We start from the raw sequence: 27739 nt of genomic DNA, 5'->3' as shown, positions 1-27739 counted from the left end.
ATCATTCGTATGAAGCAGGCTTCGCCAAGGACGAAGAACCTCCACGCAGCCTAACTGCCTTACTCGGGGCATCAACGCAACCAATAGGTGCCCACTAGTGTAGCTGGCACATAAGTTGACCGATAGCTAATACTGCGCTACATTATTAAGCAGAAATGTTCCAATTTTCTTCAGCCTTTGCCAATGGATACGCACTGTTAGGAAGGAACTCTGTACAGTGGCAATGAAAGCAAACCAAAGTGCCCAAGTAGTATCCATGTATGCTGCGAAATCGCTTGCACGTTACACAGTCGCAGAATAGCGACTTAAACCCATAAGAATATAACTGCAACTCTTGGGGCAGAATAATATTTTACCCCCCTTCCGCATGCCTCCCACTACCACGCTTTGATCACATGGTACACTATGCTGCAGCGCCTCCTTGAACACCTTCTCCGACACTGCGAGAAATCCATCACTAGGCGTGCCTATAGATCGGGGTATCCCTCACCGGTATCAAGCTTGGAGTATTTTGCTTATACGATCTGCCGGAAAAATTTCATCGACCAGCAAAAGCGTGGTTATTAATGCCGAAGCACATGGAAGCGTATTCTGGGCAGTGGTGAGGTCCACTATAACCTTAGCCTCTCATGCCTAAAGTCGTGGATTCACCACCTTGCCCTATATAACGCTCGCAACAACGGAAATTTCTAGCTTCGAATGTTGTTCGTCTGCACGGCTAGCTTCGCCGAGAACCGCATTGTACAGAATGTTGTTGCCTGCATAGGCGAACCGGCGACAATACGGCTATTATTCCTAAACGTGTACTAAGAGACGACCCAGATAATGCAGACCCTTCGCAGGAGGCGCTAACGCCTGCAAAAAGCTAGAATTTCATTGTTTAATTGTGGGGTGTAATGTAAAAAAACAAGAAAAAAAAAACATGTGCAGTGGGTTACAAGGAACGCTGTTCTCAACGGATTTATATTTTTCTCGACCACCTGGGGTTCTTCAATGTGCACCTAAATTCAAATACACGAGCGCATTTACCTTTCACCCACGTGATAATGTGGCAGGCGCGGCGGGGAATCAAACCCACGACCTCGTGCTCGAAAGCAGAATCCCGTCGCCACTGAGCCACTCCGGCTGGTAGAATTACTTTCGCCGAGAAATGTTGAAATGCAAATGATTTTTTTCCCCGGCATGTTCTACGTCGTCATCTTGATGTACTTCAAGGTGCGCTGCAGGATTCTTCATATCGATCTCCAGTTCAGGTGCTAAGGCTCAGGCGCTTTCACTGTGAAGATTTATCAAATGAATGTATGTACTGAAATCGTTTACCACGATCTTGGTTTCCTGGCAGGGCTCCTACCATACCAAGGTTGTACAGCGGCAAGATGAATTTACTACAATGATATAATTAGCGGAGCTGTACATAGCGGTCGGCCGTTTTGAGTGACGTTTTCGCCGTGGTTAAGTGACAGCGGCCGTCAGCATACTCAAGCAGCAGGAAGTCTTCTGGAAGCCCATCACCGAATCGTGAATACTTGTAAATTGAAGTTGACGTTATTGAAGTGATTGGTGTTATGTCGACGTAACTAGAATAGCGCTACGACTTCGCAAAAACTTCGACGTGTGCGCTACCAGCTTCAAGGACCGAAATCTGTCGATTCACTGAGAATTGCGGATAATTTTGCGCAGTTAAGCGTTGCCGAAATATTGAATATCTGTTACGTTGGAAAGCGGGCTCATTTCTTCTAGAAAAAAGACAACACTAGCGAAATTACTATATATAGTCAGAAGGTGTCTGCATGAACCGTCGTCATAAATGCGGTTTTGCAGGATCATCGTAGTCTGCGTACTTGTATTCACAGTGCGGGAAGACGCAGTCGCATTCACCAGCCCTAGTAAACCAGCCCAGTATCATTTTAAGGGACGGGCCGAACGCGGAGCGCTAGGACAGAACTACATTACACGCAAACGTTTTCGGTTTGTATGAAGTTGTACCCCCTCCCGTCTGTTTCTCTATCGTTATCGAGTCGACTCCAGCTGTCCCAACTGCCCCTCTACATATGCGGACCTATAGCTCATTGCTTTTTCTACTGCCCCGCTGCTCAGCAATCGCATTCATATCCTCCCCCTTCCCTTTCCATCATCACCTGGCTCGACTGGCTTGGCGCTGAAGAGGAAGAAGAACAGCGTAGACTTGCCGCCCAGGCGGTTGATATGCTCGGCCTGTAATTTTTGGCTGAATAAATGTCTACTACTACTACTACTACTATCGAAGTTGGAATCCAATTCGCTTAATGCTTTGTAAAAGCAAAAAGTCGTCAGATAATTTAAGAAATAAACTATTATCTTTAGCAGCGCGCCTACCCGTACATTTAGTAATCTTAGTTATATAGGTCGGCCTTGCTGGATCTTTACGCTCCAGCACCAAGCGCTCTAAAATTATACTCGTGTTTCCAGTTGGTATTTGCCGAAGACACTTGGGACCTAATTCTATCTCATATTGCGCTCGTCAACTGGTTTTCCCCCCGACTAGTTATTCACGCGTTAGCGCATTTTATTTTTCGCTTGTCAATCTTGTTTTCGCTATGCTGCGTAACTATATCGTCTTGTGATTTTTATATTACGATCTGTTATTATCAGAAAATTATGATGCGCACAACAAATACCGAAGGTGGCTACGTGCAGGTTGTGTTTGACCCTGCATTTGTCAAAAATCTTCGTCGCCCCCCCCCCCCCCCAAAAAAAAAGAGAGAGAGAGAGAGAGAGAGAGAGAGATTATAGTATGCGCGAATACCACTTTATGATCACGTCTGCGCCTGCTATTTCTGTGCTAAATGTAATTTGTCTGCATTTTGTCTTTTTCCATGGAAACATATATTGGTCGAGACTAGCAATTTTTTTTATAGAAACTGCTTTATGAGATATCTTTTGGTTAATCTTCAAACCTGTTAAATAGCAAGAGCAGCGAGTTTTCATGTAACATACGAATTCGAAGACATGTTCTTGGCTGGCATTACAAAATTACCTGCGCAGTTAATAGACGTTACGGACTGCTGCCTGTAGGTCGAAGTCGCCGTTAGAGGCTATTCTCTCTGCTTCCCTTAAGACAATGAGAAACGACCACTCCAGAATAGCTTGGGTCAGATTTTTTTTGCAAAAGTTGGTTGCGATTTTTTCTTGATGGATTTCTAACGATTTCTGAATTCCAAGGCTCTCTCTGATATCTCAGCTACACTAGGCCGCCTATCTTGAAAGCCAGGACTCTACCAAGCCACACCAAGAACTGCTATGAGGTGCGAGCGCTTACATAGACCAGCAGCAAGTGAGCGATCTCCCAATGATGACATGACCGCTTCGACAACCAGTAAAACATCAACAGCTATTCTAAATGCCACCGGTGTTCATACAACGCCCCTAATGTTCATACAACGCTCCGAATGACACTGTCGTTATATATTCCAGTACCTACGTCCTCTTCGAAGCCTGTAGACTAGTATAATACCCTGATCTGCTTCCACTTGTTCAAACTAAATTCAGAGCAACGTGCGCATTGACTTCGTGAGGTCAATGAAACTGTGAGGCGACCCCTGCTAAACATTTATTGTGCAATGCAGCAATTTCAACTGTTCAGGCATCCCTCCAAGCGCTGACATTGGACAAGGAAATAGTGGCCATTGGACCAAGATAACAGTGGTCACGGCGTCACACTGCGCGTCGCATTTCCCCACATGTATACCATCCCTTTCAACTTTCCCTGGACTGTGAATGACGATGCAAGATGTCTCCGTGCGAACCTTCAATAGTTAATCTCGCAGTGACGCTAGCTTCAAAGAGTTAGTATACAGCCCTGCTTGTAGACAAAATAAAACCAACATGCTGCAACTAAGTCTTCTTTGGTAGAGGAATTTGCTGGTTAAAAGCTGGACCAGAGCGTTTTGATTATTATTATTAAGACCAGACATCGATAATTGTGCTGGTAAAACGACGACTGGAAGTATAGCTTTATTAACAGGGGGGCATGTCTCGACAATGCAAGAAAATATTAAACATTTCCTGATTGCTACATACGCGTAGCTTGGCACAAATTCGCGTGCGGGGATACTTCCTTAAATCTATTGCACCAGCCCGTCGCTTCGCTCACTCGTGGGCCAGCTCATCATTTTCCCCTCTGATATTTAAACGTTTCTGAAATTCCTTGGCAGGTCATTCGTCTTGTTATATTCCTAACGGTTGTGGAAACGTTATCGTTAACCCTTAGTACAAAAAATTAACCGACGATTACGACACTCCCTAACGCGAAATTTGAGCACAGCTCTATACGTGTTTTTATTTAGCGATATATTGAGGCAAAGAATTTGAGAAAGACATGTCGCATAGTCGGCAATCGTCGTATATCTGATCTGCCGGTCAAACGCGTCGGCTTTTATACACGACTCGTCGGAGGTTCCAGTGTAATCGCTGGTGCCGCTTGGCTTCCAGAAAGTAGTACACAGTTAGCGTCGCGCATACAATCAGATTACAAAACAATTGCAAACCATGACAATCGAAACAAGCGCGAACGAGACCAAACCAAGCAAACCAAAAAAGCGCTCGCGAGAGCTGACGCGAGCAGACGATTGTACGAAACAAGCGGTCCGGCTAGAACCGGATACGAGTACGCATCGAGCGGTCGGGCGGGTCCGCATGAAACCAGTTTCCCGCGCGCACGTCACTGAAGAGGCCGCTCTCATTGGTCTCCGCCGTTCGCGGATCGTATCTCATCTTTCTCTGTTGTGCTCGTTCGCTCGGTTACGCCGCCGCCAACGTTCACCGCAGGAACGGCCCATTAAGAGCTGCGCTCTAAAACGACATCGTTGCATGTTATCAGCCATCCGATTTAATGTTTTTGTTTATTTACAATATGCTGGCAGCCACATTCGACCAAGCAGACGACGTACGTATCATCGTCCCATTTCTTAACAATAACTGTGCGACTTCTTGAACGTTTGAGTGGCTGGGTGACATCCAAACCGTGCTTAAGACAATGTTCGATCGCATCTAATGTGAGAGCGTGCAACAGTCCCTTGCTGCTTTCGGTGCACGGCTAGGTCCACACCGCTGTGAGCACCTGCTTCGTCGTAGTTAGTCCGAACGCAGCAGTTATTTGCAACGCTTGGTTCACTCCTGTGAGCACTTGCTTCGTCGTATTCAATCTGAACAGCAGTTATTTGCAATGCTTGTAAACAGCAACAACAGTTATTTGCAATGCTTGCAAACACTTATCGCGGATCTTTCATTCCTACTCGATCTGACGCTGGAGTCTTTTTTTTTTGTTTTTCCTAAATTGGACTCAACGCAGCGTAACGTACAGTGTATTTCAGCGCACCTAGCTATTATGTAACAGTTGACACGACACGTTCAAAGTTAGCAAACTGCAGTTATTCACCTAATGATATTAGTAATAATAAACTAACATTCTTAATTGTGGAATGCAGTTATGAATGATTAATTTTTGAACAGATCACATATTTAAATAGATTTTGATTCTTGAAAGAATTTCCTATCAAGAATATTAAATGTCCCTCGCTAAATTATGGGAATGCTGAGAACGAGCTGTTTTGATAAGCGCATAAATGAACGAAGGACTAATGTCCTTTCTTCGACTAAAAATGTTCATCTACGGCGTTATTACCTTTACGACGTTCGACGCTATAGACAATGGGATTATCAACGTAAAACGGTGTAAATTCTTGCTTGTATTTGTAGTCGTGAATATTTTGCGTGATGCGTTATTTATTTCTTTAGCTATGCTATGTCTTTTTTTCTTTTTGTTTAGCGCTTGCCTTATTCCCGTCTAAAGACCGAAATGCTGACAACTTAAGTCTTTGAAATAAAGCAGTTTTTTTTTTGGCAAACATCTAGCTACCAGAAAAGCTTTTGAAAAGAACCTGGAAACTTCTCGGAATTCAAGAAAGGCATATGGACATGCCCGTAAAAATGGAAAATTTTTGTAATGCTTGGAAGAGGTGCAAAAAAAAAAAAAAAAGAACGGGGAAGATGGCATCTCACTTGCGTGCGCCCTGAATTGTGGGTATGGTGAGGTAGCGCTGCACCATGGCCTGGCTGACGCCGTACACTGACATCCAGGTGAAGTAGGCGCCGATGGTCATGCCGAACACTGTGTGCCGCTCGGTCGGGTTGGGGTTGAAGCTGCAGGGCGGGTGTATATAGAGCGCACGCGGCCGTTCTCGTGTGTCACCCATGAGCGACACTCAATAGCTCGCCTTTCTGATGCGAAAGCGTCAAATGGCCATTGTGCGAGAAAGCCGGCGTCTGTCATATGTAGCCGCGAAACGGCAGCTATTTTGCACCTAAACTCGCATTGCTATTGACTGCGACGCCACGACACGAGCGCGCATCGACGGAGTTCCCATTGTCTGCGACGCCACGTCACGAGGTGCGCCTCGACGGAGTAGAGCGGGTGAAAGGGAACACCTCCTTCAGCGATAGCTCACGAGGCGTTGGCTCTGCTCTGTCGAGGAGTGCTCGTGCCGAGAGCGAGGGTGACGGTGCGTCGCTGCGATGCCCTTTCCCCTCACGCAACACCTGCTGCTGCTGCGGGCTTGGGCAGCACGTACCTCTATGGTACATTACTCTCAGCGTGAAACTCGAAGAAGGACTGCTCAGCGCCGTTTAATTGGACATTAATGCTTTCGCATTACCAACTGATGAAACTGCTTAGATGTCCCCGGATTTTTTTAGCTAAGGTGTATGTGTATCCTGGCCAGCGGTGATGGCGTGCCGCGGAACGTCTATACCATTGGCGGAATGACAAGACCGGTGAGAAGTACCCAGTTGCGCAGCGTGTCATCGTTCGTGCTCAGTGTGTAATCCGAGTGTCTGATTTAGCGCTTGTCTTGTGGCCTCCTTTCACATGTCTCGTCCTCTGGCGCTGGTAAACGTGCTTCCCAACTTCCAAAGCCATCCATCCCTCCCTTCGATCCTAATGTCAGGTACGAGCGCTGATTGGTTTAGGGTTAACAGTCATGGCTGCCCAGGCAGTATTCGATATATTTTTATACTGTTCCGCTCATAGGAAGTAGCAAGGAATTTAATGAGTGGTCAGAGTTTCTTGGAGTATTCGTACAGAGCTCTCCGGCTGGTCCATAAACAAGCATTTCAAAGCGAGCTCAAAGATAGCTATTTAGTGTTATACCGTCGGTAGTCCTGGCTCTAGTGGATTGAGCCTGTTTTCTCTGCGAGATTTTAATAAAGTTCAGTGTGATGGTTATGAGATATACTGCAACCGAGAAGTTACAAGAACATTGAAGAAATCAAATAAAGGCGTTCCAGATTATTTCCATAACATATGCAATCAGACAGCTAGAATAAGCTTCGTATATTACCTATCATCGTGACTCTCGTCACACTAAAGGTGTCTACAGAAAACCTAAACACTCCGCTTGCTGTATAGCTGTCCCATTTAAAATTTAGATGAGCTAGGATTTCGTCTCTCTAAGTAGGTTGCCGTTTAGCATCGTTCTCGTTTCCATAGAAGCACGCCTCGACATTCACACATCGATAGCTGCTTGGGGTTAAGCGACGCGCTTTCAAGACGTAACGAGTCTTACTGCCCGTACATGGCATTTAAACAGGAACGTATCCATGCCAGTACTAGTATGTAGCGCACAGTGCTGAAAATTTCTCACTTGAAAAATTCCAGACGTCCACCTTCGGACGCCCTGTCAAAGACGTATCCGAGTCCACCGAGGTCGATAGTCCCTCGCAGGACGACCATGATCATGGATCCAAACATTAGCCCAATTTGAAAGACGTCCGTCCACACGACAGCCTTCATGCCGCCCTATTGGTAAGGAAACACTTTGTGCACAACCGGAATAACATTCATTATACTATAAACAAAAACGATAAAAATTATTTATAACAACACTAAACATGATGACAGTAAACTGCAAAACGATGTAAGAGTTAGACGCTGATTTGAGTTCAATTGCATGCCTCCGATGATAAGGAAATATCTCTGAAGAGATGTTTCACATCAACGACTGCAGGCTCACAAGAAATCGCCTTGCTAAAAAAAAAAAAAAAAAAAAAAAAAAAAAAAATAACTCTTCCGCAGGAGCACGAGAAGAGGCTACCGTTATTGAGCATTGCAAATGGTCTTTCGCTATAGTTTTCAATTCGTAAAAAAAAAAAACAGTTGAAATATAAAAAAAACACGAAAAAAACGAAAATCAGCATCTAGCATGTCTGTTGCATTCAGCTAGAGGGCCGAATATCATTCTGGAGAATACGGAGAATACGAGTAATTAAGACGCACACACTGGGGACCCTTCGCATGAGTAATTCTAATCTCTGGCCATTTGTAGTGGGCAGTGATGTAAAAAAAAATCTTTATATAGTGACAGCTCCTTACATTTTAACTGCGAATACTTCAGGCAGTAACCAATGTAGACGCGGGTAACTACGATGGCAGAAAAGTGCACTTCCATAGGGCGACGTCACCACTCGTGTACTTCTCCAGCCTGCCATATTAGCGCGGAATTACGCAGTACTATGATTTACATGCTGACGACTTTTTCAAAATCTCGAAGTTCAAATTCGGTTCGCTAAGACGTGAAATATGCACACTATCATGTTAAATATCGAAGGTTGTGAAAAAATGCCCCAATGACATCATGCAGGCTGTCCAAATTTGGTGCCAACCCACGCACCCTCCCCGTAATTAACAGCGCCGCGTAAAGTGCATAAGTTACTCACGATGCTCGTGTAGAAAGTGCAAACAATTCCTATAGACAAGACCGATGTCCAGGTGGAAATGCCGGTTACTGCGCAGGAGCAGACAGTTGTGCACAGTAAGTCGTGAGGTGTCAGTGGTGGTCTTTAGCTAGCTCCTGATTATACTCATTAACAAAGCAGATAACAAACGCACGGTCTACTTACTGTACTTGTCTGACAGATTTAAAGTACCACAGCAGCGCCTATTATCAATGCTAACCAACGCTCATTCGGCATCTCATTTAGGTACTGGCTACACTCGTGGGGTACGGTACTGCTTTGTATGTTGCCACGGCGAATGCATTCAAGTACCTACTTTGCCGGAGTGGACAGGCATGCGAGCATATATATCAGCCCAGCAACATCTGTAACAACGAGATTATGTAGCAACGAGACTCTATAGAACCACTACTTGCAACGGCAGGTAAGGCGATGGCTCGACTTTCTTTTAAACAATGGCGGATAGTTTTCTGTGTCGTGTATCATTGTTAAGCTAGTTCTTTCTGCGACATGGCAAGCTTTTGCGTTAAGTCAACGTATCTGCTTATTATGTGATGTGGTGTTATGTCAGATGATGACGTCTGTCAACGTTGACAATGTTGTCAACGTTGACTTAACAACGTTGACGCTGTTAAGTCAACGTATCTGCTTATTATGTGATGTGGTGTAATGTCTTTGCACAAGGCAGTACGAGGAAGGCAGCAAATGCCCAATCATAGCTTGCTGCGATAGCTGCTCCAAACATGCATTTAGAGCAGTTTTAATTAAACCTTATAGTACCCGTATATATACCTGTAACGAAAGCGCGTCATTGAGTTTGTACCGCAAATGTAAACGCTTATTTTCCCACTCAGCAACAGCACCCATAAGTACATATTGTTGCCACTGCTGTCGGGAACGGCGTTCGTACGTGGTTGCATTTTTGCACTAATTTGTTGTCCATATTGTTAATGAAATCAGCAAAGTAGATAATCTAATTTAACAGCGAATAATGCTTGAACTTGCCTTGAGAGAGTGCCAGTGCAGGCGCGTACAACACGATTGACATATATATCAACTGAAAAGAATAATAATAAAAAAGCATGGATTTAATGCATGTAATTAACAATTTCATGAATGGGACATTGTGAGCACTTACCATTTGAAGGGAGAATGTCATACTTCCCATGGATCGTATAACTTTGTTGAAGCGTATTTCGAGGTACTATATCAGATAAAGGGAAGAAGGAAGTAAATGCTTCACAAATTACACGTGCTCTGAAATAATCGTTATTAACGTTTACTTTCAATAAAACTGCTATTAGGCTCGTGAAATAGCATAATCTTGTCAAACTGTATTGCTGTACTTTCATTATCTGGAGTAACATCGGGTCCGTGCAGGTTTTTCTTTCAAGTAAGATTGACGATCCTCATAAAGTTTATCCCTACACTCCTTCGCGTTGAACTCGTAATGCGAATACTACCGGTTAAAAGCAGAGTTAACAGCAGGTGATCACCGATCCTGCAAAAATTTACGTCTGTAAATGACGCAGTTTGTAAATGCTTACGACGCAATTTGACGAAAAGGTAGAGGGAAATATCGTGGTGGTCGTCCACGCCCTGTTTGTCTCACTTCAGCACTAGCACGGGTATGCAACCGCAATATAATCGAGAGCATCCCAATTTCCAATAATAATAATAATAATAATAATAATAATAATAATAATAATAATAATAATAATAATAATAATAATAATAATAATAATAATAATAATAATAATAAGTTTATTCGCATGAAACATACATGATGCTGGAGACCAGCGGAAAAAGCTGCCGACATAGGCAGCTTGATGAAGCCACCGGCCCCCACAATGTAGCGGCAGCACGGCTACGTGAAGTTTACATAAATCGCAGTGAGCGTACAGAAAGCTCTTAGCAATGCGAAAGTACATATTGAATCGCGACAGTTTCAGGAAAAAAAAAAAAAAGACGGTTTAAGTTGCGGCAACGAAAAAAAAAAAAAACCTAACGAAACTAATGTCACATCTACAGACAGTGACAGTGGTAAGACACAAAGATATTAAGGGGGTTTGAAATTAATGCGTAATTCTATGAAGTTAGGGTCTCTGAAGGAAGTTTCTTTCCGTGTAATGTATTTACTAGTCTGGGTAACTTGTAACGTTTGTTGGCCGTATGTTGTTTTGTATGTTCGCACATTCCAAGGTTCATTATTTAGTGTGGGATACACGGCTATGTTTGCTGCCAGATAAGCCAGCCGCCGCAGAAGGGTTGTGCCATTTATTAGATCTTGCTTATAGGTTTTGCAAATTCTATAATCATAAATCCTAGAGACTTGCAAAATATCTTACTTGCGGAACAAAGGAGAAGTGTGGGTGTAATTGAAAACATCATCTATAGCTCGTAAAAATGTTTTTGTAATAACTTCTGGAGGTTGACTTGTGTCGTTGTTCCCCATACCATATGGCAAAAGTGTAACCTATATTAAAACAAAGTGTTATAAATAAGTTTCATGATGCTACCTGGTAGAACACTGCGGTTTCGAAAAATTAGTCCAACTAACTGCGACAGCTTAGCTTGCACGGGGTCAATATGTGTACTTTATCGCATATTTTGATAAAAATATTCTTAATGTTTTAAAGCTTGGTACGATTTCCACTAGAGATCCGTATATTGCAAGATAATACGTTATTGTGCACCTGATGAAATCAGCGGAGCATCGTGTTTCTTTTCTGTAAAGCAAAGCGAAAGCAACTGTTGCCTCGACTCATAGGAATCGCCTTTAGCGCTACTGGTGCAAAGTGCTGTAGGACGAGCACAACTCGGGTCTTGTGCGTGAAGTGTGCGAAGCGATCGCGGCACTACCCGACTGTATAGCAACGTGTGCTCACCTCGTAGGCACTGGTCAGCTGCAAGTGGTGGAAGACGGGCATATAGAAGTAGGCCGTGGCCGGGATGACGAAGCAGTAGGAGACGCAGATGATGACGTACTGGGTGCCCGCTAGGTACACCTCGGAGGCCGTGCCGAGCAGCGTGATGGCTGACATGAAGCTGGCCAGGATGGAGAGCGCCACGGGAAACGCGCTCAGCTGGCGGCCGCCCATCAGGAACTCGTCGGTGGACACCTTCTTGGTGCCGACGAAAGCGCAGTAGACGCCGATGGCCGAGGACACGACGAGCATGCCGCAGAACACCAGGTAGTCCCAGATCGTGAATCGGCTCACCAATGAAGACGTCATCCCGAGGCTGCAGCGTGTTACACGAGGATATAGTTCTCGCAGTTTATATATACCTGACTAATCTTTGCGCAGGAAGTTCGTCGACAGAACGAAGCTATTCAGTGTAGTTCATCCAGGTCTAGGGCATGAACGCACAAGATGAAAGGGACGGTCAAGAATCTGTGACATAAAGTGTTGTTATAAATTAAATACCATTTTGCGAATAACAGTCACGAAAAAAAAATCATTGACTTCAAATAATAACGACGCCACTCGAACAGCGCCTCTGGGAGTGAAGTGTAGGTGTTCCTCCCTCCGATAGGTACCCTCCTTGTGCTCAACGACTGATTCAAGTGACGACTCGAGTTTCAAGTGAGCTCTGACGTGGCATAATGAAGACTAGAGATGTGACTGTACTTATAACATCTGCCGTACTACAAGTACTTCAAAGGACAGGATGGCCTTCAGAATCTCTACACATAAACGTAGGGGGAATGTGTGTAAGGGCGATACGGCAATAAAAGCAGACGCCTTCTTCATTACATTATTATGCTGTAGTCGCTTATTGTAGTCACCGTGCGTAAATGCAGTAAACGCCGTGCATTGCATGGTACACGAAATAAAAGCAGGATGTATACGTGACCCCCTCAAGCCAAATGCGTCTGTATCTCTTTATAGTCCAGCCATCCAATATAATTATTCGCAATCCATTTGGTCGCCGTGACACCAAAACTGATCTAAATTTCCATATTCTGTCTAAGAAGAATAGAGATGGACACAAAAAGCGATATAAAAGAGGAAGAAGCGCTGCACCTACGTGCTTGTGTCGCTCAGGGCCGCTGCGAATCCTAAAGCGGTGTCCATGCTGAACTTTGCCAGGGAACGCGTGCGGGGAGAGAGGTGCTCCAAAGTCTAGAGGAGCTACGACTGTGCAGCAGGGAAGTTGCGGTTTTCTGACGTCCTTGTTCCCTTGGCGCAGTGGCGACCAGTCGGGCGCATGAAACGAGTGGAGCGCGCAAGGCGCCCTTTCGTCGTCTTCCTAAACTACCGAGAATGCCGCGCGCGCAATCCCTTGCTCACTCGTGTCCACGAAACTGCATAGTTTTCGTGAGTGTCCTGTCAAGTAACTCGCCTGTGGTACCTTTGCGGAGTCCAGTGTCCTGCACGTAACGTCCAAATCCTCTTCTGCGCTGCATCGACCAAGTTGTATCGTTGGTCGCATCAATTTATACCCTTCATTAAACGTAATATTTACATTATCAATCTCGTGTTAGAAGCATGAACTGGGCTAATTGTTGGTAACGTACCGGTCGAGCGCGCCCTCCCTTCCAGTGCAGTGCAGCCGTTGTCGTCATCCAAGTTACTTCCCTTTAGTCGGATGAGCGAAAGTTTTCTATAAAAACATTCAGCGGATATGTGCTTATGAGTGTAAACTATGCGTCGGAAAAATAAAAAAGTGATCTTCATTGAATGCACTGAAGCTGCAAGTGCGACAAAAATAGTAGAATAATAGTATGCGACAAAAACAATCTGTTTATTTCCGTCTTTCGTGTACACGATACAACGAAAATAGGTGACAAGAGAAGAAGCTGCTTTGTCGCAGCTTTACTGAGCTCTTGCCATCCGTACAGCAGCAAATATGCATGCAGGAAATGAGCATACAGAGTTCTACTCTCAGAATACAGTCTGATATTATCAACTAAGAAATGCAAACTGCATCAAGTAGGCAGCTATAGCATTCGCTTTAAGAAAACCAGCGGTGATATTTCAGCAGATGGTGTTGTTGACAAAACATAATCTCAATTATCGTATCAGACATCGCCCACATCCTTTCCTTAAGTCGACAAGTAGTTATTAGAGGACATTAACTCATTCCTTTCAGTAGATGACCAGTCTTCCGGAAGCGTAAACTTAACGGCACCGACTTAGAGGCAAGAGACTCTGGAGAAAAAGTGGAAGACGACCTTCAAAGAATTTCTTGCAGATACCGTTGCTTGTGTAACATTAAGAAGCACTGCTACAAGAAAGTTCTACTCTCAGAATATAGTCTGATATTATCAACTAAGAAATGTAAAGATTCAAGTAGTCAGCTATAGCATTCGGTTTAAGAAAAGGAACCGTGATATTTCAGCAGATGGTGTTGTTGACGAAACGTAATCTGAATTATCGTATCAGACATCGCCCACATCCTTTCCTTAAGTCGACAAGTAGTTATTAGAGGACATGAACTCATTCCTTTCAGTAGATGACCAGTCTTCCGGAAGCGTAAACTTAACGGCACCGACTTAGAGGCAAGAGATTCTGGAGAATGAAAGGAAGACGACCTTCAAGAAATTTCTTGCAGATACCGTTGCTTGTGTAACATTAAGAAGTACTGCTACAAGAAAGTTCTACACTCAGAATATAGTCTGATATTATCAACTAAGAAATGTAAAGATTCAAGAAGTCATCTATAGCATTCGCTTTAAGAAAAGGAACCGTGATATTTCAGCAGATGGTGTTGTTGACGAAACGTAATCTCAATTATCATATCAGACATCGCCCACATGCTTTCCTTAAGTCGACAAGTAGTTATTAGAGGACATCACCTCATTCCTTTCAGTAGATGACGAGTCTTCCGGAAGCGTGAACTTAACGGCACCGACTTAGAGGCAAGAGACTCTGGAGAAAGAAAGGAAGACGACTTTGAAGGAATTGTTATAGATAAATTTGTTTGTTGAAATCAAGGCGTTGTTGTGGAGCAAACAAAGTAAATTTAAGATGCACCGCTACAAGAAAGTTCTACTCTCAGATTGTAGTCTGATATTATCAACTAAGAAATGCAAACTTGATCAAGTAGGCCTCTAGAGTGATCGCTTTAAGAAAAGTAACCGTGATATTTCATCAGTGGGTGCGTTGGACGAAACGTAATCTCAATTATCATATCAGCCATCGCCGCCATCGTTTCAATAAGTCGACAAGTAGGTATTAGAGGACATCACCTCTCTCCTTTTAGTAGATGACCAGTCTTCCGGGAGCATAAACGTAACGGCACGGACTTAGAGGCAAGAGACTCTGGAGAAAGAAAGGAAGACGACTTTGAAGGAATTTCTTGCAGATAACGTTGCTTGTGCAAAGCAAGACGTTGTTGTGGAGCTACGTAACATTAAGAAGCACTGCTACAAGAAAGTTCTACTCTCAGAATGTAGTCTGATATTATCCACTAAGAAATGTAAAGTGGATCAAGTAGGCAGCTATAGCATTAGGTTTAAGAAAATCAATGGTGATATTTCAGCTGTGGGTGTTGTGGACGAAACGTTATCTCAATTATCGTATCGGACATCGCCGCCATCGTTTCAATAAGTCGACAAATAGTTATTAGAGCACATCACCTCATTCCTTTTAGTAGATGACCAGTCTTCCGGGCGCATAAACGTAACGGCACCTACTTAGAGGCAAGAGACTCTGGAGAAAGAGAGGAAGACGACTTTGAAGGAATTTCTTGCAGATAACGTTGCTTGTGCAAAGCAAGACGTTGTTGTGGAGCTACGTAACATTAAGAAGCACTGCTACAAGAAAGTTCTACTCTCAGAATATAGTGTGATATTATCAACCAAGAAATGTAAAGTGGATCAAGTAGGCAGCTATAGCATTAGCTTTAAGAAAATCAATGGTGATATTTCAGCTGTGGGTGTTGTTGACGAAACGTAATCTCAATTATCATATCAGACATCGCCCACATCCTTTCCATAAGTCGACAAGTAGTTATTAGAGGACATCACCTCATTCCTTTCAGTAGATGACCAGTCTTCCGGAAGCGTAAACTTAACGACACCGACTTAGAGGCAAGGGACTCCGGAGAAAGAAAGGAAGACGACCTTCAAGAAATTTCTTGCAGATACCGTTGCTTGTGTAACATTAAGGAGCACTGCTACAAGGAAGTTCTACTCTCAGAATATAGTCTGATATTATCAACTCAGAAATGTAGAGGTTCAATAGTCAGCTATAGCATTCGCTTTAAGAAAAGGAACTGTGATATTTCAGCAGATGGTGTTGTTGACGAAACGTAATCTCAATTATCGTATCAGACATCGCCCACATCCTTTCCTTAAGTCGACAAGTAGTTATTAGAGGACATCAACTCATTCCTTTCAGTAGATGACCAGTCTTCCGGAAGCGTAAACTTAACGGCACCGAATTAGAGGCAAGAGACTCTGGAGAAAGAATGGAAGACGACCTTCAAGGAATATCTTGCAGATACCGTTGCTTGTGTAACATTAAGAAGCACTGCTACAAGAAAGTTCTACTCTCAGAATATAGTCTGATATTATAAACTAAGAAATGTAAAGATTCAAGTAGTCAGCTATAGTATTCGCTTTAAGAAAAGGAACCGTGATATTTCGGCAGATGGTGTTGTTGACGAAACGCAATCTCAATTATCATATCAGACATCGCCCACATCCTTTCCATAAGTCGACAAGTAGTTATTAGAGGACATCACCTCATTCCTTTCAGTAGATGACCAGTCTTCCGGAAGCGTAAACTTAACGGCACCGACTTAGAGGCAAGAGACTCTGGAGAAAGAAAGGAAGACGACCTTCAAGAAATTTCTTGCAGATACCGTTGCTTGTGTAACATTAAGAAGTACTGCTACAAGAAAGTTCTACTGTCAGAATGTAGTATGATATTATGAACTAAGAAATGCAAACTTGATCAAGTAGGCCTCTACAGCGATCGCTTTAAGAAAAGTAAGCGTGATATTTCAGCAGTGGGTGCGTTGAACAAAACGTAATCTCAATTATCATATCAGCCATCGCCGCCATCGTTTCAATAAGTCGACAAGTAGTTATTAGAGGACATCACCTTCCTCCTTTTAGTAGATGACCAGTCTTCCGGGAGCATAAACGTAACGGCACCGACTTAGAGGCAAGAGACTCTGGAGACAGAAAGGAAGACAACTTTGAAGGAATTCTTGTAGATAAATTTGTTTGTTCAAATCAAGGCGTTGTTGTGGAGCAAACAAAGTAACGTTAAGATGCACCGCTACAAGCAACTTCTACTCTCAGAATATAGTCTGATATTATCAACTAAGAAATGTAAAGATCCAAGTAGTCAGCTATAGCATTCGCTTTAAGAAAAAGAACCGTGATATTTCAGCAGATGGTGTTGTTGACAAAACGTAATCTCAATTATCATATCAGATCGCCGCCATCGTTTCAATAAGTCGACAAGTAGTTATTAGAGGACACCACCTCATTCCGTTTAGTAGATGACCAGTCCTCCGGGAGCATAAACGTAACGGCACCGACTTAGAGGCAAGAGACTCTGGAGAAAGAGAGGAAGACGACTTTGAAGGAATTTCTTGCAGATAACGTTGCTTGTGCAAAACAAGACGTTGTTGTGGAGCTACGTAACATTAAGAAGCACTGCTACAAGAAAGTTCTACTCTCAGAATGTAGTCTGATATTATCAACTAAGAAATGTAAAGTGGATCAAGTAGGCAGCTATAGCATTGGCATTAAGAAAATCAATGGTGATATTTCAGCTGTGGGTGTTGTGGATGAAACGTAATCTCAATTATCGTATCGGACATCGCCGCCATCGTTTCAATAAGTCGACAAGTAGTTATTAGAGGACACCACCTCATTCCGTTTAGTAGATGACCAGTCTTCCGGGAGCATAAACGCAACGGCACCTACTTAGAGGCAAGAGACTCTGGAGAAAGAGAGGAAGACGACTTTGAAGGAATTTCTTGCAGATAACGTTGCTTGTGCAAAGCAAGACGTTGTTGTGGAGCTACGTAACATTAAGAAGCACTGCTACAAGAAAGTTCTACTCTCGGAATGTAGTCTGATATTATCAACTAAGAAATGTAAAGTGGATCAAGTAGGCAGCTATAGCATTAGCTTTAAGAAAATCAATGGTGATATTTCAGCTGTGGGTGTTGTGGACGAAACGTAATCTCAATTATCGTATCGGACATCGCCGCCATCGTTTCAATAAGTCGACAAGTAGTTATTAGAGGACACCACCTCATTCCGTTTAGTAGATGACCAGTCTTCCGGGAGCATAAACGTAACGGCACCTACTTAGAGGCAAGAGACTCTGGAGAAAGAGAGGAAGACGACTTTGAAGGAATTTCTTGCAGATAACGTTGCTTGTGCAAAGCAAGACGTTGTTGTGGAGCTACGTAACATTAAGAAGCACTGCTACAAGAAAGTTCTACTCTCGGAATGTAGTCTGATATTATCAACTAAGAAATGTAAAGTGGATCAAGTAGGCAGCTATAGCATTAGCTTTAAGAAAATCAATGGTGATATTTCAGCTGTGGGTGTTGTGGACGAAACGTAATCTCAATTATCGTATCGGACATCGCCGCCATCGTTTCAATAAGTCGACAAGTAGTTATTAGAGGACACCACCTCATTCCGTTTAGTAGATGACCAGTCTTCCGGGAGCATAAACGTAACGGCACCTACTTAGAGGCAAGAGACTCTGGAGAAAGAGAGCAAGACGACTTTGAAGGAATTTCTTGCAGATAAATTTGTTTGTTGAAATCAAGGCATTGTTGTGGAGCAAACAAAGTAAAGTTAAGATGCACCGCTACAAGAAAGTTTTACTCTCAGAATGTAGTCTGATATTATCAACTAAGAAATGCAAACTTGATCAAGTAGGCCTCTAGAGTGATCGCTTTAAGAAAAGTAACCGTGATATTTCAGCAGTGGGTGTGTTGGACGAAACGTAATCTCAATTATCATATCAGCCATCGCCGCCATCGTTTCAATAAGTCGACAAGTAGTTATTAGAGGACATCAACTCATTCCTTTCAGTAGATGACCAGTCTTCCGGAAGCGTAAACTTAACGGCAGCGACTTAGAGGCAAGAGACTCTGGAGAAAGAATGGAAGACGACCTTCAAGGAATTTCTTGCAGATACCGTTGCTTGTGTAACATTAAGAAGCACTGCTACAAGAAAGTTATACTCTCAGAATATAGTCTGATATTATAAACTAAGAAATGCAAAGATTCAAGTAGTCAGCTATAGCATTAGCTTTAAGAAAAGGAACCGCGATATTTCGGCAGATGGTGTTGTTGACGAAACGTAATCTCAATTATCATATCAGACATCGCCCACATCGTTTCAATAAGTCGACAAATATTTATTAGAGGGCATCACCCCTTCCTTTCTGTAGGTGACCAGTCTTCCGGAAGCATAAACTTAACGGCACCGACTTAGAGGCAAGAGACTCTGGAGAAAGAAAGGAAGACGACCTTCAAGAAATTTCTTGCAGATACCGTTGCTTGTGTAACATTAAGAAGTACTGCTACAAGAAAGTTCTACTCTCAGATTATAGTCTTATATTATCAATTAAGAAATGTAAAGATTCAAGTAGTCAGCTATAGCATTCGCTTTAAGAAAAGGAACCGAGATATTTCAGCAGATAGTGTTGTTGACGAAACGTAATCTCAATTATCATATCAGACATCGCCCACATCCTTTCCATAAGTCGACAAGTAGTTATTAGAGGACATCACCTCATTCCTTTCAGTAGATGACCAGTCTTCCGGAAGCGTAAACTTAACGACACCGACTTAGAGGCAAGAGACCCTGGAGAAAGAAAGGAAGACGACCTTCAAGGAATTTCTTGCAGATACCGTTGCTTGTGTAACATTAAGAAGCACTGCTACAAGAAAGTTCTACTCTCAGAATATAGTCTGATATTATCAACTAAGAAATGCGAACTGGATCAAGTAGGCCTCTAGAGTGATCGCTTTAAGAAAAGGAATGGTGATATTTCAACAGATGGTGTTTGACGTAATGCAATCTCAATTATCGTATCAGACATCGCCCACATCCTTTCCATAAGTTGACAAGTAGTTATTAGAGGGCATCACCCCCCTCCTTTCTGTTGGTGACCAGTCTTCCGGAAGCATAAACTTAACGGCACCGACTTAGAGGCAAGAGACTCTGAAAAAAGAAAGGAAGACGACATTCAAGGAATTTCTTGCAGATACAGTTGCTTGTGTAACATTAAGAAGCACTGCTACAAGAAAGTTCTACTCTCAGAATATAGTCTGATATTATCAACTAAGAAATGTAAAGATTCAAGTAGTCAGCTATAGCATACGCTTTAAGAAAAAGAACCGTGATATTTCAGCAGTGGGTGTTGTGGACGAAACGTAATCTCAATTATCATATGAGACATCGCCCACATCGTTTCAATAAGTCGACAAATAGTTATTAGAGGGCATCACCCCTTCCTTTCTGTAGGTGACCAGTCTTCCGGAAGCATAAACTTAACGGCACCGACTTAGAGGCAAGAGACTCTGGAGAAAGAAAGGAGGACGACCTTCAAGGAATTTCTTGCAGATACCGTTGCTTGTGTAACATTAAGAAGCACTGCTACAAGAAAGTTCTACTCTCAGAATATAGTCTGATAATATCAACTAAGAAATGCAAACTGGATCAACTAGGCCTCTACAGCGATCGCTTTAAGAAAAGGAATGGTGATATTTCAGCAGATGGTGTTGTTGACGTAACGTAATCTCAATTATCGTATCAGACATCGCCCACATCCTTTCCATAAGTTGACAAGTAGTTATTAGAGGGCATCACCCCCCTCCTTTCTGTAGGTGACCAGTCTTCCGGAAGCTTAAACTTAACGGCACCGACTTAGAGGCAAGAGACTCTGGAGAAAGAAAGGAGGACGACCTTCAAGGAATTTCTTGCAGATACCGTTGCTTGTGTAACATTAAGAAGCACTGCTACAAGAAAGTTCTACTCTCAGAATATAGTCTGATAATATCAACTAAGAAATGCAAACTGGATCAACTAGGCCTCTACAGCGATCGCTTTAAGAAAAGGAATGGTGATATTTCAGCAGATGGTGTTGTTGACGTAACGTAATCTCAATTATCGTATCAGACATCGCCCACATCCTTTCCATAAGTTGACAAGTAGTTATTAGAGGGCATCACCCCCCTCCTTTCTGTAGGTGACCAGTCTTCCGGAAGCTTAAACTTAACGGCACCGACTTAGAGGCAAGAGACTCTAGAGAAAGAGAGGAAGACGACTCTGAAGGAATTTCTAGCAGATAACGTTGCTTGTGCAAAGCAGGACGTTGTTGTGGAGCTAAGTAACATTAAGATGCACCGCTACAAGAAAGTTCTGCTCTCAGAATGTAGTCTGATATTATCAACTAAGAATTGCAAACTGGATCAAGTAGGGCTATAGAGTGATCGCTTCAAGAAAAGGAACCGTGATATTTCAGCAGTGGGTGTTGTGGACGAAACGTAATCTCAATTATCATATGAGAAATCGCCCACATCGTTTCAATAAGTCGACAAGTAGTTATTAGAGGGCATCACCCCTTCCTTTCTGTAGGTGACCAGTCTTCCGGAAGCATAAACTTAACGGCACCGACTTAGAGGCAAGAGACTCTGGAGAAAGAAAGGAAGACGACCTTCAAGGAATTTCGTGCAGATACCGTTGCTTGTGTAACATTAAGAAGCACTGCTACAAGAAAGTTCTACTCTCAGAATATAGTCTGATATTATCAACTAAGAAATGTAAAGATTCAAGTAGTCAGCTATAGCATACGCTTTAAGAAAAAGAACCGTGATATTTCAGCAGTGGGTGTTGTGGACGAAACGTAATCTCAATTATCATATGAGACATCGCCCACATCGTTTCAATAAGTCGACAAATAGTTATTAGAGGGCATCACCCCTTCCTTTCTGTAGGTGACCAGTCTTCCGGAAGCATAAACTTAACGGCACCGACTTAGAGGCAAGAGACTCTGGAGAAAGAAAGGAGGACGACCTTCAAGGAATTTCTTGCAGATACCGTTGCTTGTGTAACATTAAGAAGCACTGCTACAAGAAAGTTCTACTCTCAGAATATAGTCTGATATTATCAACTAAGAAATGCGAACTGGATCAAGTAGGCCTCTAGAGTGATCGCTTTAAGAAAAGGAATGGTGATATTTCAACAGATGGTGTTGTTGACGTAACGTAATCTCAATTATCGTATCAGACATCGCCCACATCCTTTCCATAAGTTGACAAGTAGTTATTAGAGGGCATCACCCCCCTCCTTTCTGTAGGTGACCAGTCTTCCGGAAGCTTAAACTTAACGGCACCGACTTAGAGGCAAGAGACTCTGGAGAAAGAAAGGAGGACGACCTTCAAGGAATTTCTTGCAGATACCGTTGCTTGTGTAACATTAAGAAGCACTGCTACAAGAAAGTTCTACTCTCAGAATATAGTCTGATAATATCAACTAAGAAATGCAAACTGGATCAACTAGGCCTCTACAGCGATCGCTTTAAGAAAAGGAATGGTGATATTTCAGCAGATGGTGTTGTTGACGTAACGTAATCTCAATTATCGTATCAGACATCGCCCACATCCTTTCCATAAGTTGACAAGTAGTTATTAGAGGGCATCACCCCCCTCCTTTCTGTAGGTGACCAGTCTTCCGGAAGCTTAAACTTAACGGCACCGACTTAGAGGCAAGAGACTCTGGAGAAAGAAAGGAAGACGACCTTCAAGAAATTTCTTGCAGATACCGTTGCTTGTGTAACATTAAGAAGTACTGCTACAAGAAAGTTCTACTCTCAGATTATAGTCTTATATTATCAATTAAGAAATGTAAAGATTCAAGTAGTCAGCTATAGCATTCGCTTTAAGAAAAGGAACCGAGATATTTCAGCAGATAGTGTTGTTGACGAAACGTAATCTCAATTATCATATCAGACATCGCCCACATCCTTTCCATAAGTCGACAAGTAGTTATTAGAGGACATCACCTCATTCCTTTCAGTAGATGACCAGTCTTCCGGAAGCGTAAACTTAACGACACCGACTTAGAGGCAAGAGACCCTGGAGAAAGAAAGGAAGACGACCTTCAAGGAATTTCTTGCAGATACCGTTGCTTGTGTAACATTAAGAAGCACTGCTACAAGAAAGTTCTACTCTCAGAATATAGTCTGATATTATCAACTAAGAAATGCGAACTGGATCAAGTAGGCCTCTAGAGTGATCGCTTTAAGAAAAGGAATGGTGATATTTCAACAGATGGTGTTTGACGTAATGCAATCTCAATTATCGTATCAGACATCGCCCACATCCTTTCCATAAGTTGACAAGTAGTTATTAGAGGGCATCACCCCCCTCCTTTCTGTTGGTGACCAGTCTTCCGGAAGCATAAACTTAACGGCACCGACTTAGAGGCAAGAGACTCTGGAGAAAGAAAGGAAGACGACATTCAAGGAATTTCTTGCAGATACAGTTGCTTGTGTAACATTAAGAAGCACTGCTACAAGAAAGTTCTACTCTCAGAATATAGTCTGATATTATCAACAAAGAAATGCGAACTGGATCAAGTAGGCCTCTACAGCGATCGCTTTAAGAAAAGGAATGGTGATATTTCAGCAGATGGTGTTGTTGACGTAATGTAATCTCAATTATCGTATCAGACATCGCCCACATCGTTTCAATAAGTCGACAAGTAGTTATTAGAGGGCATCACCCCTTCCTTTCTGTAGGTGACCAGTCTTCCGGAAGCATAAACTTAACGGCACCGACTTAGAGGCAAGAGACTCTGGAGAAAGAAAGGAGGACGACCTTCAAGGAATTTCTTGCAGATACCGTTGCTTGTGTAACATTAAGAAGCACTGCTACAAGAAAGTTCTACTCTCAGAATATAGTCTGATAATATCAACTAAGAAATGCAAACTGGATCAACTAGGCCTCTACAGCGATCGCTTTAAGAAAAGGAATGGTGATATTTCAGCAGATGGTGTTGTTGACGTAACGTAATCTCAATTATCGTATCAGACATCGCCCACATCCTTTCCATAAGTTGACAAGTAGTTATTAGAGGGCATCACCCCCCTCCTTTCTGTAGGTGACCAGTCTTCCGGAAGCTTAAACTTAACGGCACCGACTTAGAGGCAAGAGACTCTAGAGAAAGAGAGGAAGACGACTTTGAAGGAATTGTTATAGATAAATTTGTTTGTTGAAATCAAGGCGTTGTTGTGGAGCAAACAAAGTAAATTTAAGATGCACCGCTACAAGAAAGTTCTACTCTCAGATTGTAGTCTGATATTATCAACTAAGAAATGCAAACTTGATCAAGTAGGCCTCTAGAGTGATCGCTTTAAGAAAAGTAACCGTGATATTTCATCAGTGGGTGCGTTGGACGAAACGTAATCTCAATTATCATATCAGCCATCGCCGCCATCGTTTCAATAAGTCGACAAGTAGGTATTAGAGGACATCACCTCTCTCCTTTTAGTAGATGACCAGTCTTCCGGGAGCATAAACGTAACGGCACGGACTTAGAGGCAAGAGACTCTGGAGAAAGAAAGGAAGACGACTTTGAAGGAATTTCTTGCAGATAACGTTGCTTGTGCAAAGCAAGACGTTGTTGTGGAGCTACGTAACATTAAGAAGCACTGCTACAAGAAAGTTCTACTCTCAGAATGTAGTCTGATATTATCCACTAAGAAATGTAAAGTGGATCAAGTAGGCAGCTATAGCATTAGGTTTAAGAAAATCAATGGTGATATTTCAGCTGTGGGTGTTGTGGACGAAACGTTATCTCAATTATCGTATCGGACATCGCCGCCATCGTTTCAATAAGTCGACAAATAGTTATTAGAGCACATCACCTCATTCCTTTTAGTAGATGACCAGTCTTCCGGGCGCATAAACGTAACGGCACCTACTTAGAGGCAAGAGACTCTGGAGAAAGAGAGGAAGACGACTTTGAAGGAATTTCTTGCAGATAACGTTGCTTGTGCAAAGCAAGACGTTGTTGTGGAGCTACGTAACATTAAGAAGCACTGCTACAAGAAAGTTCTACTCTCAGAATATAGTGTGATATTATCAACCAAGAAATGTAAAGTGGATCAAGTAGGCAGCTATAGCATTAGCTTTAAGAAAATCAATGGTGATATTTCAGCTGTGGGTGTTGTTGACGAAACGTAATCTCAATTATCATATCAGACATCGCCCACATCCTTTCCATAAGTCGACAAGTAGTTATTAGAGGACATCACCTCATTCCTTTCAGTAGATGACCAGTCTTCCGGAAGCGTAAACTTAACGACACCGACTTAGAGGCAAGGGACTCCGGAGAAAGAAAGGAAGACGACCTTCAAGAAATTTCTTGCAGATACCGTTGCTTGTGTAACATTAAGGAGCACTGCTACAAGGAAGTTCTACTCTCAGAATATAGTCTGATATTATCAACTCAGAAATGTAGAGGTTCAATAGTCAGCTATAGCATTCGCTTTAAGAAAAGGAACTGTGATATTTCAGCAGATGGTGTTGTTGACGAAACGTAATCTCAATTATCGTATCAGACATCGCCCACATCCTTTCCTTAAGTCGACAAGTAGTTATTAGAGGACATCAACTCATTCCTTTCAGTAGATGACCAGTCTTCCGGAAGCGTAAACTTAACGGCACCGACTTAGAGGCAAGAGACTCTGGAGAAAGAATGGAAGACGACCTTCAAGGAATATCTTGCAGATACCGTTGCTTGTGTAACATTAAGAAGCACTGCTACAAGAAAGTTCTACTCTCAGAATATAGTCTGATATTATAAACTAAGAAATGTAAAGATTCAAGTAGTCAGCTATAGTATTCGCTTTAAGAAAAGGAACCGTGATATTTCGGCAGATGGTGTTGTTGACGAAACGCAATCTCAATTATCATATCAGACATCGCCCACATCCTTTCCATAAGTCGACAAGTAGTTATTAGAGGACATCACCTCATTCCTTTCAGTAGATGACCAGTCTTCCGGAAGCGTAAACTTAACGGCACCGACTTAGAGGCAAGAGACTCTGGAGAAAGAAAGGAAGACGACCTTCAAGAAATTTCTTGCAGATACCGTTGCTTGTGTAACATTAAGAAGTACTGCTACAAGAAAGTTCTACTGTCAGAATGTAGTATGATATTATGAACTAAGAAATGCAAACTTGATCAAGTAGGCCTCTACAGCGATCGCTTTAAGAAAAGTAAGCGTGATATTTCAGCAGTGGGTGCGTTGAACAAAACGTAATCTCAATTATCATATCAGCCATCGCCGCCATCGTTTCAATAAGTCGACAAGTAGTTATTAGAGGACATCACCTTCCTCCTTTTAGTAGATGACCAGTCTTCCGGGAGCATAAACGTAACGGCACCGACTTAGAGGCAAGAGACTCTGGAGACAGAAAGGAAGACAACTTTGAAGGAATTCTTGTAGATAAATTTGTTTGTTCAAATCAAGGCGTTGTTGTGGAGCAAACAAAGTAACGTTAAGATGCACCGCTACAAGCAACTTCTACTCTCAGAATATAGTCTGATATTATCAACTAAGAAATGTAAAGATCCAAGTAGTCAGCTATAGCATTCGCTTTAAGAAAAAGAACCGTGATATTTCAGCAGATGGTGTTGTTGACAAAACGTAATCTCAATTATCATATCAGATCGCCGCCATCGTTTCAATAAGTCGACAAGTAGTTATTAGAGGACACCACCTCATTCCGTTTAGTAGATGACCAGTCCTCCGGGAGCATAAACGTAACGGCACCGACTTAGAGGCAAGAGACTCTGGAGAAAGAGAGGAAGACGACTTTGAAGGAATTTCTTGCAGATAACGTTGCTTGTGCAAAACAAGACGTTGTTGTGGAGCTACGTAACATTAAGAAGCACTGCTACAAGAAAGTTCTACTCTCAGAATGTAGTCTGATATTATCAACTAAGAAATGTAAAGTGGATCAAGTAGGCAGCTATAGCATTGGCATTAAGAAAATCAATGGTGATATTTCAGCTGTGGGTGTTGTGGATGAAACGTAATCTCAATTATCGTATCGGACATCGCCGCCATCGTTTCAATAAGTCGACAAGTAGTTATTAGAGGACACCACCTCATTCCGTTTAGTAGATGACCAGTCTTCCGGGAGCATAAACGCAACGGCACCTACTTAGAGGCAAGAGACTCTGGAGAAAGAGAGGAAGACGACTTTGAAGGAATTTCTTGCAGATAACGTTGCTTGTGCAAAGCAAGACGTTGTTGTGGAGCTACGTAACATTAAGAAGCACTGCTACAAGAAAGTTCTACTCTCGGAATGTAGTCTGATATTATCAACTAAGAAATGTAAAGTGGATCAAGTAGGCAGCTATAGCATTAGCTTTAAGAAAATCAATGGTGATATTTCAGCTGTGGGTGTTGTGGACGAAACGTAATCTCAATTATCGTATCGGACATCGCCGCCATCGTTTCAATAAGTCGACAAGTAGTTATTAGAGGACACCACCTCATTCCGTTTAGTAGATGACCAGTCTTCCGGGAGCATAAACGTAACGGCACCTACTTAGAGGCAAGAGACTCTGGAGAAAGAGAGGAAGACGACTTTGAAGGAATTTCTTGCAGATAACGTTGCTTGTGCAAAGCAAGACGTTGTTGTGGAGCTACGTAACATTAAGAAGCACTGCTACAAGAAAGTTCTACTCTCGGAATGTAGTCTGATATTATCAACTAAGAAATGTAAAGTGGATCAAGTAGGCAGCTATAGCATTAGCTTTAAGAAAATCAATGGTGATATTTCAGCTGTGGGTGTTGTGGACGAAACGTAATCTCAATTATCGTATCGGACATCGCCGCCATCGTTTCAATAAGTCGACAAGTAGTTATTAGAGGACACCACCTCATTCCGTTTAGTAGATGACCAGTCTTCCGGGAGCATAAACGTAACGGCACCTACTTAGAGGCAAGAG

At 42.6% G+C, this 27739-nt stretch overlaps 1 protein-coding gene and 2 long non-coding RNA genes across 3 annotated transcripts in view; 1 reads left to right on the top strand and 2 right to left on the bottom strand.

Annotated features, from left to right (window-relative positions):
• LOC119443087 (sodium-coupled monocarboxylate transporter 1) overlaps nucleotides 1–12005 on the bottom strand; it is a 28886-nt gene extending 16881 nt beyond the window's left edge. Inside the window, exons 1-4 of the mRNA XM_049663055.1 lie at nucleotides 11658–12005; nucleotides 9908–9973; nucleotides 7680–7834; nucleotides 6040–6180 (exon numbers count right to left, since the gene is read on the bottom strand). Of these exons, the coding sequence (XP_049519012.1) occupies nucleotides 6040–6180; nucleotides 7680–7834; nucleotides 9908–9973; nucleotides 11658–12005 (710 nt within the window). The remainder of the gene's footprint in view (nucleotides 1–6039; nucleotides 6181–7679; nucleotides 7835–9907; nucleotides 9974–11657) is intronic.
• Nucleotides 9201–9558, top strand: LOC125943349 (uncharacterized). Its single transcript, XR_007465760.1, has 2 exons — nucleotides 9201–9348; nucleotides 9454–9558. It is a non-coding gene; the product is annotated as an uncharacterized LOC125943349 (long non-coding RNA).
• Nucleotides 12006–15961: 3956 nt separating the features above from the next.
• LOC125943347 (uncharacterized) lies at nucleotides 15962–26747 on the bottom strand. Its single transcript, XR_007465758.1, has 3 exons — nucleotides 26111–26747; nucleotides 18482–18779; nucleotides 15962–16560 (listed from the first exon to the last, which is right to left on the bottom strand). It is a non-coding gene; the product is annotated as an uncharacterized LOC125943347 (long non-coding RNA).
• Nucleotides 26748–27739: the final 992 nt, after the last annotated feature.

The sequence above is a fragment of the Dermacentor silvarum genome, chromosome 2 (genome assembly GCF_013339745.2).
Source record: "Dermacentor silvarum isolate Dsil-2018 chromosome 2, BIME_Dsil_1.4, whole genome shotgun sequence".
NCBI classification, from domain to species: domain Eukaryota; kingdom Metazoa; phylum Arthropoda; class Arachnida; order Ixodida; family Ixodidae; genus Dermacentor; species Dermacentor silvarum.
Note: the sequence above shows the minus strand (reverse complement) of the source record. Positions and strands in the feature narration are given on the sequence as shown.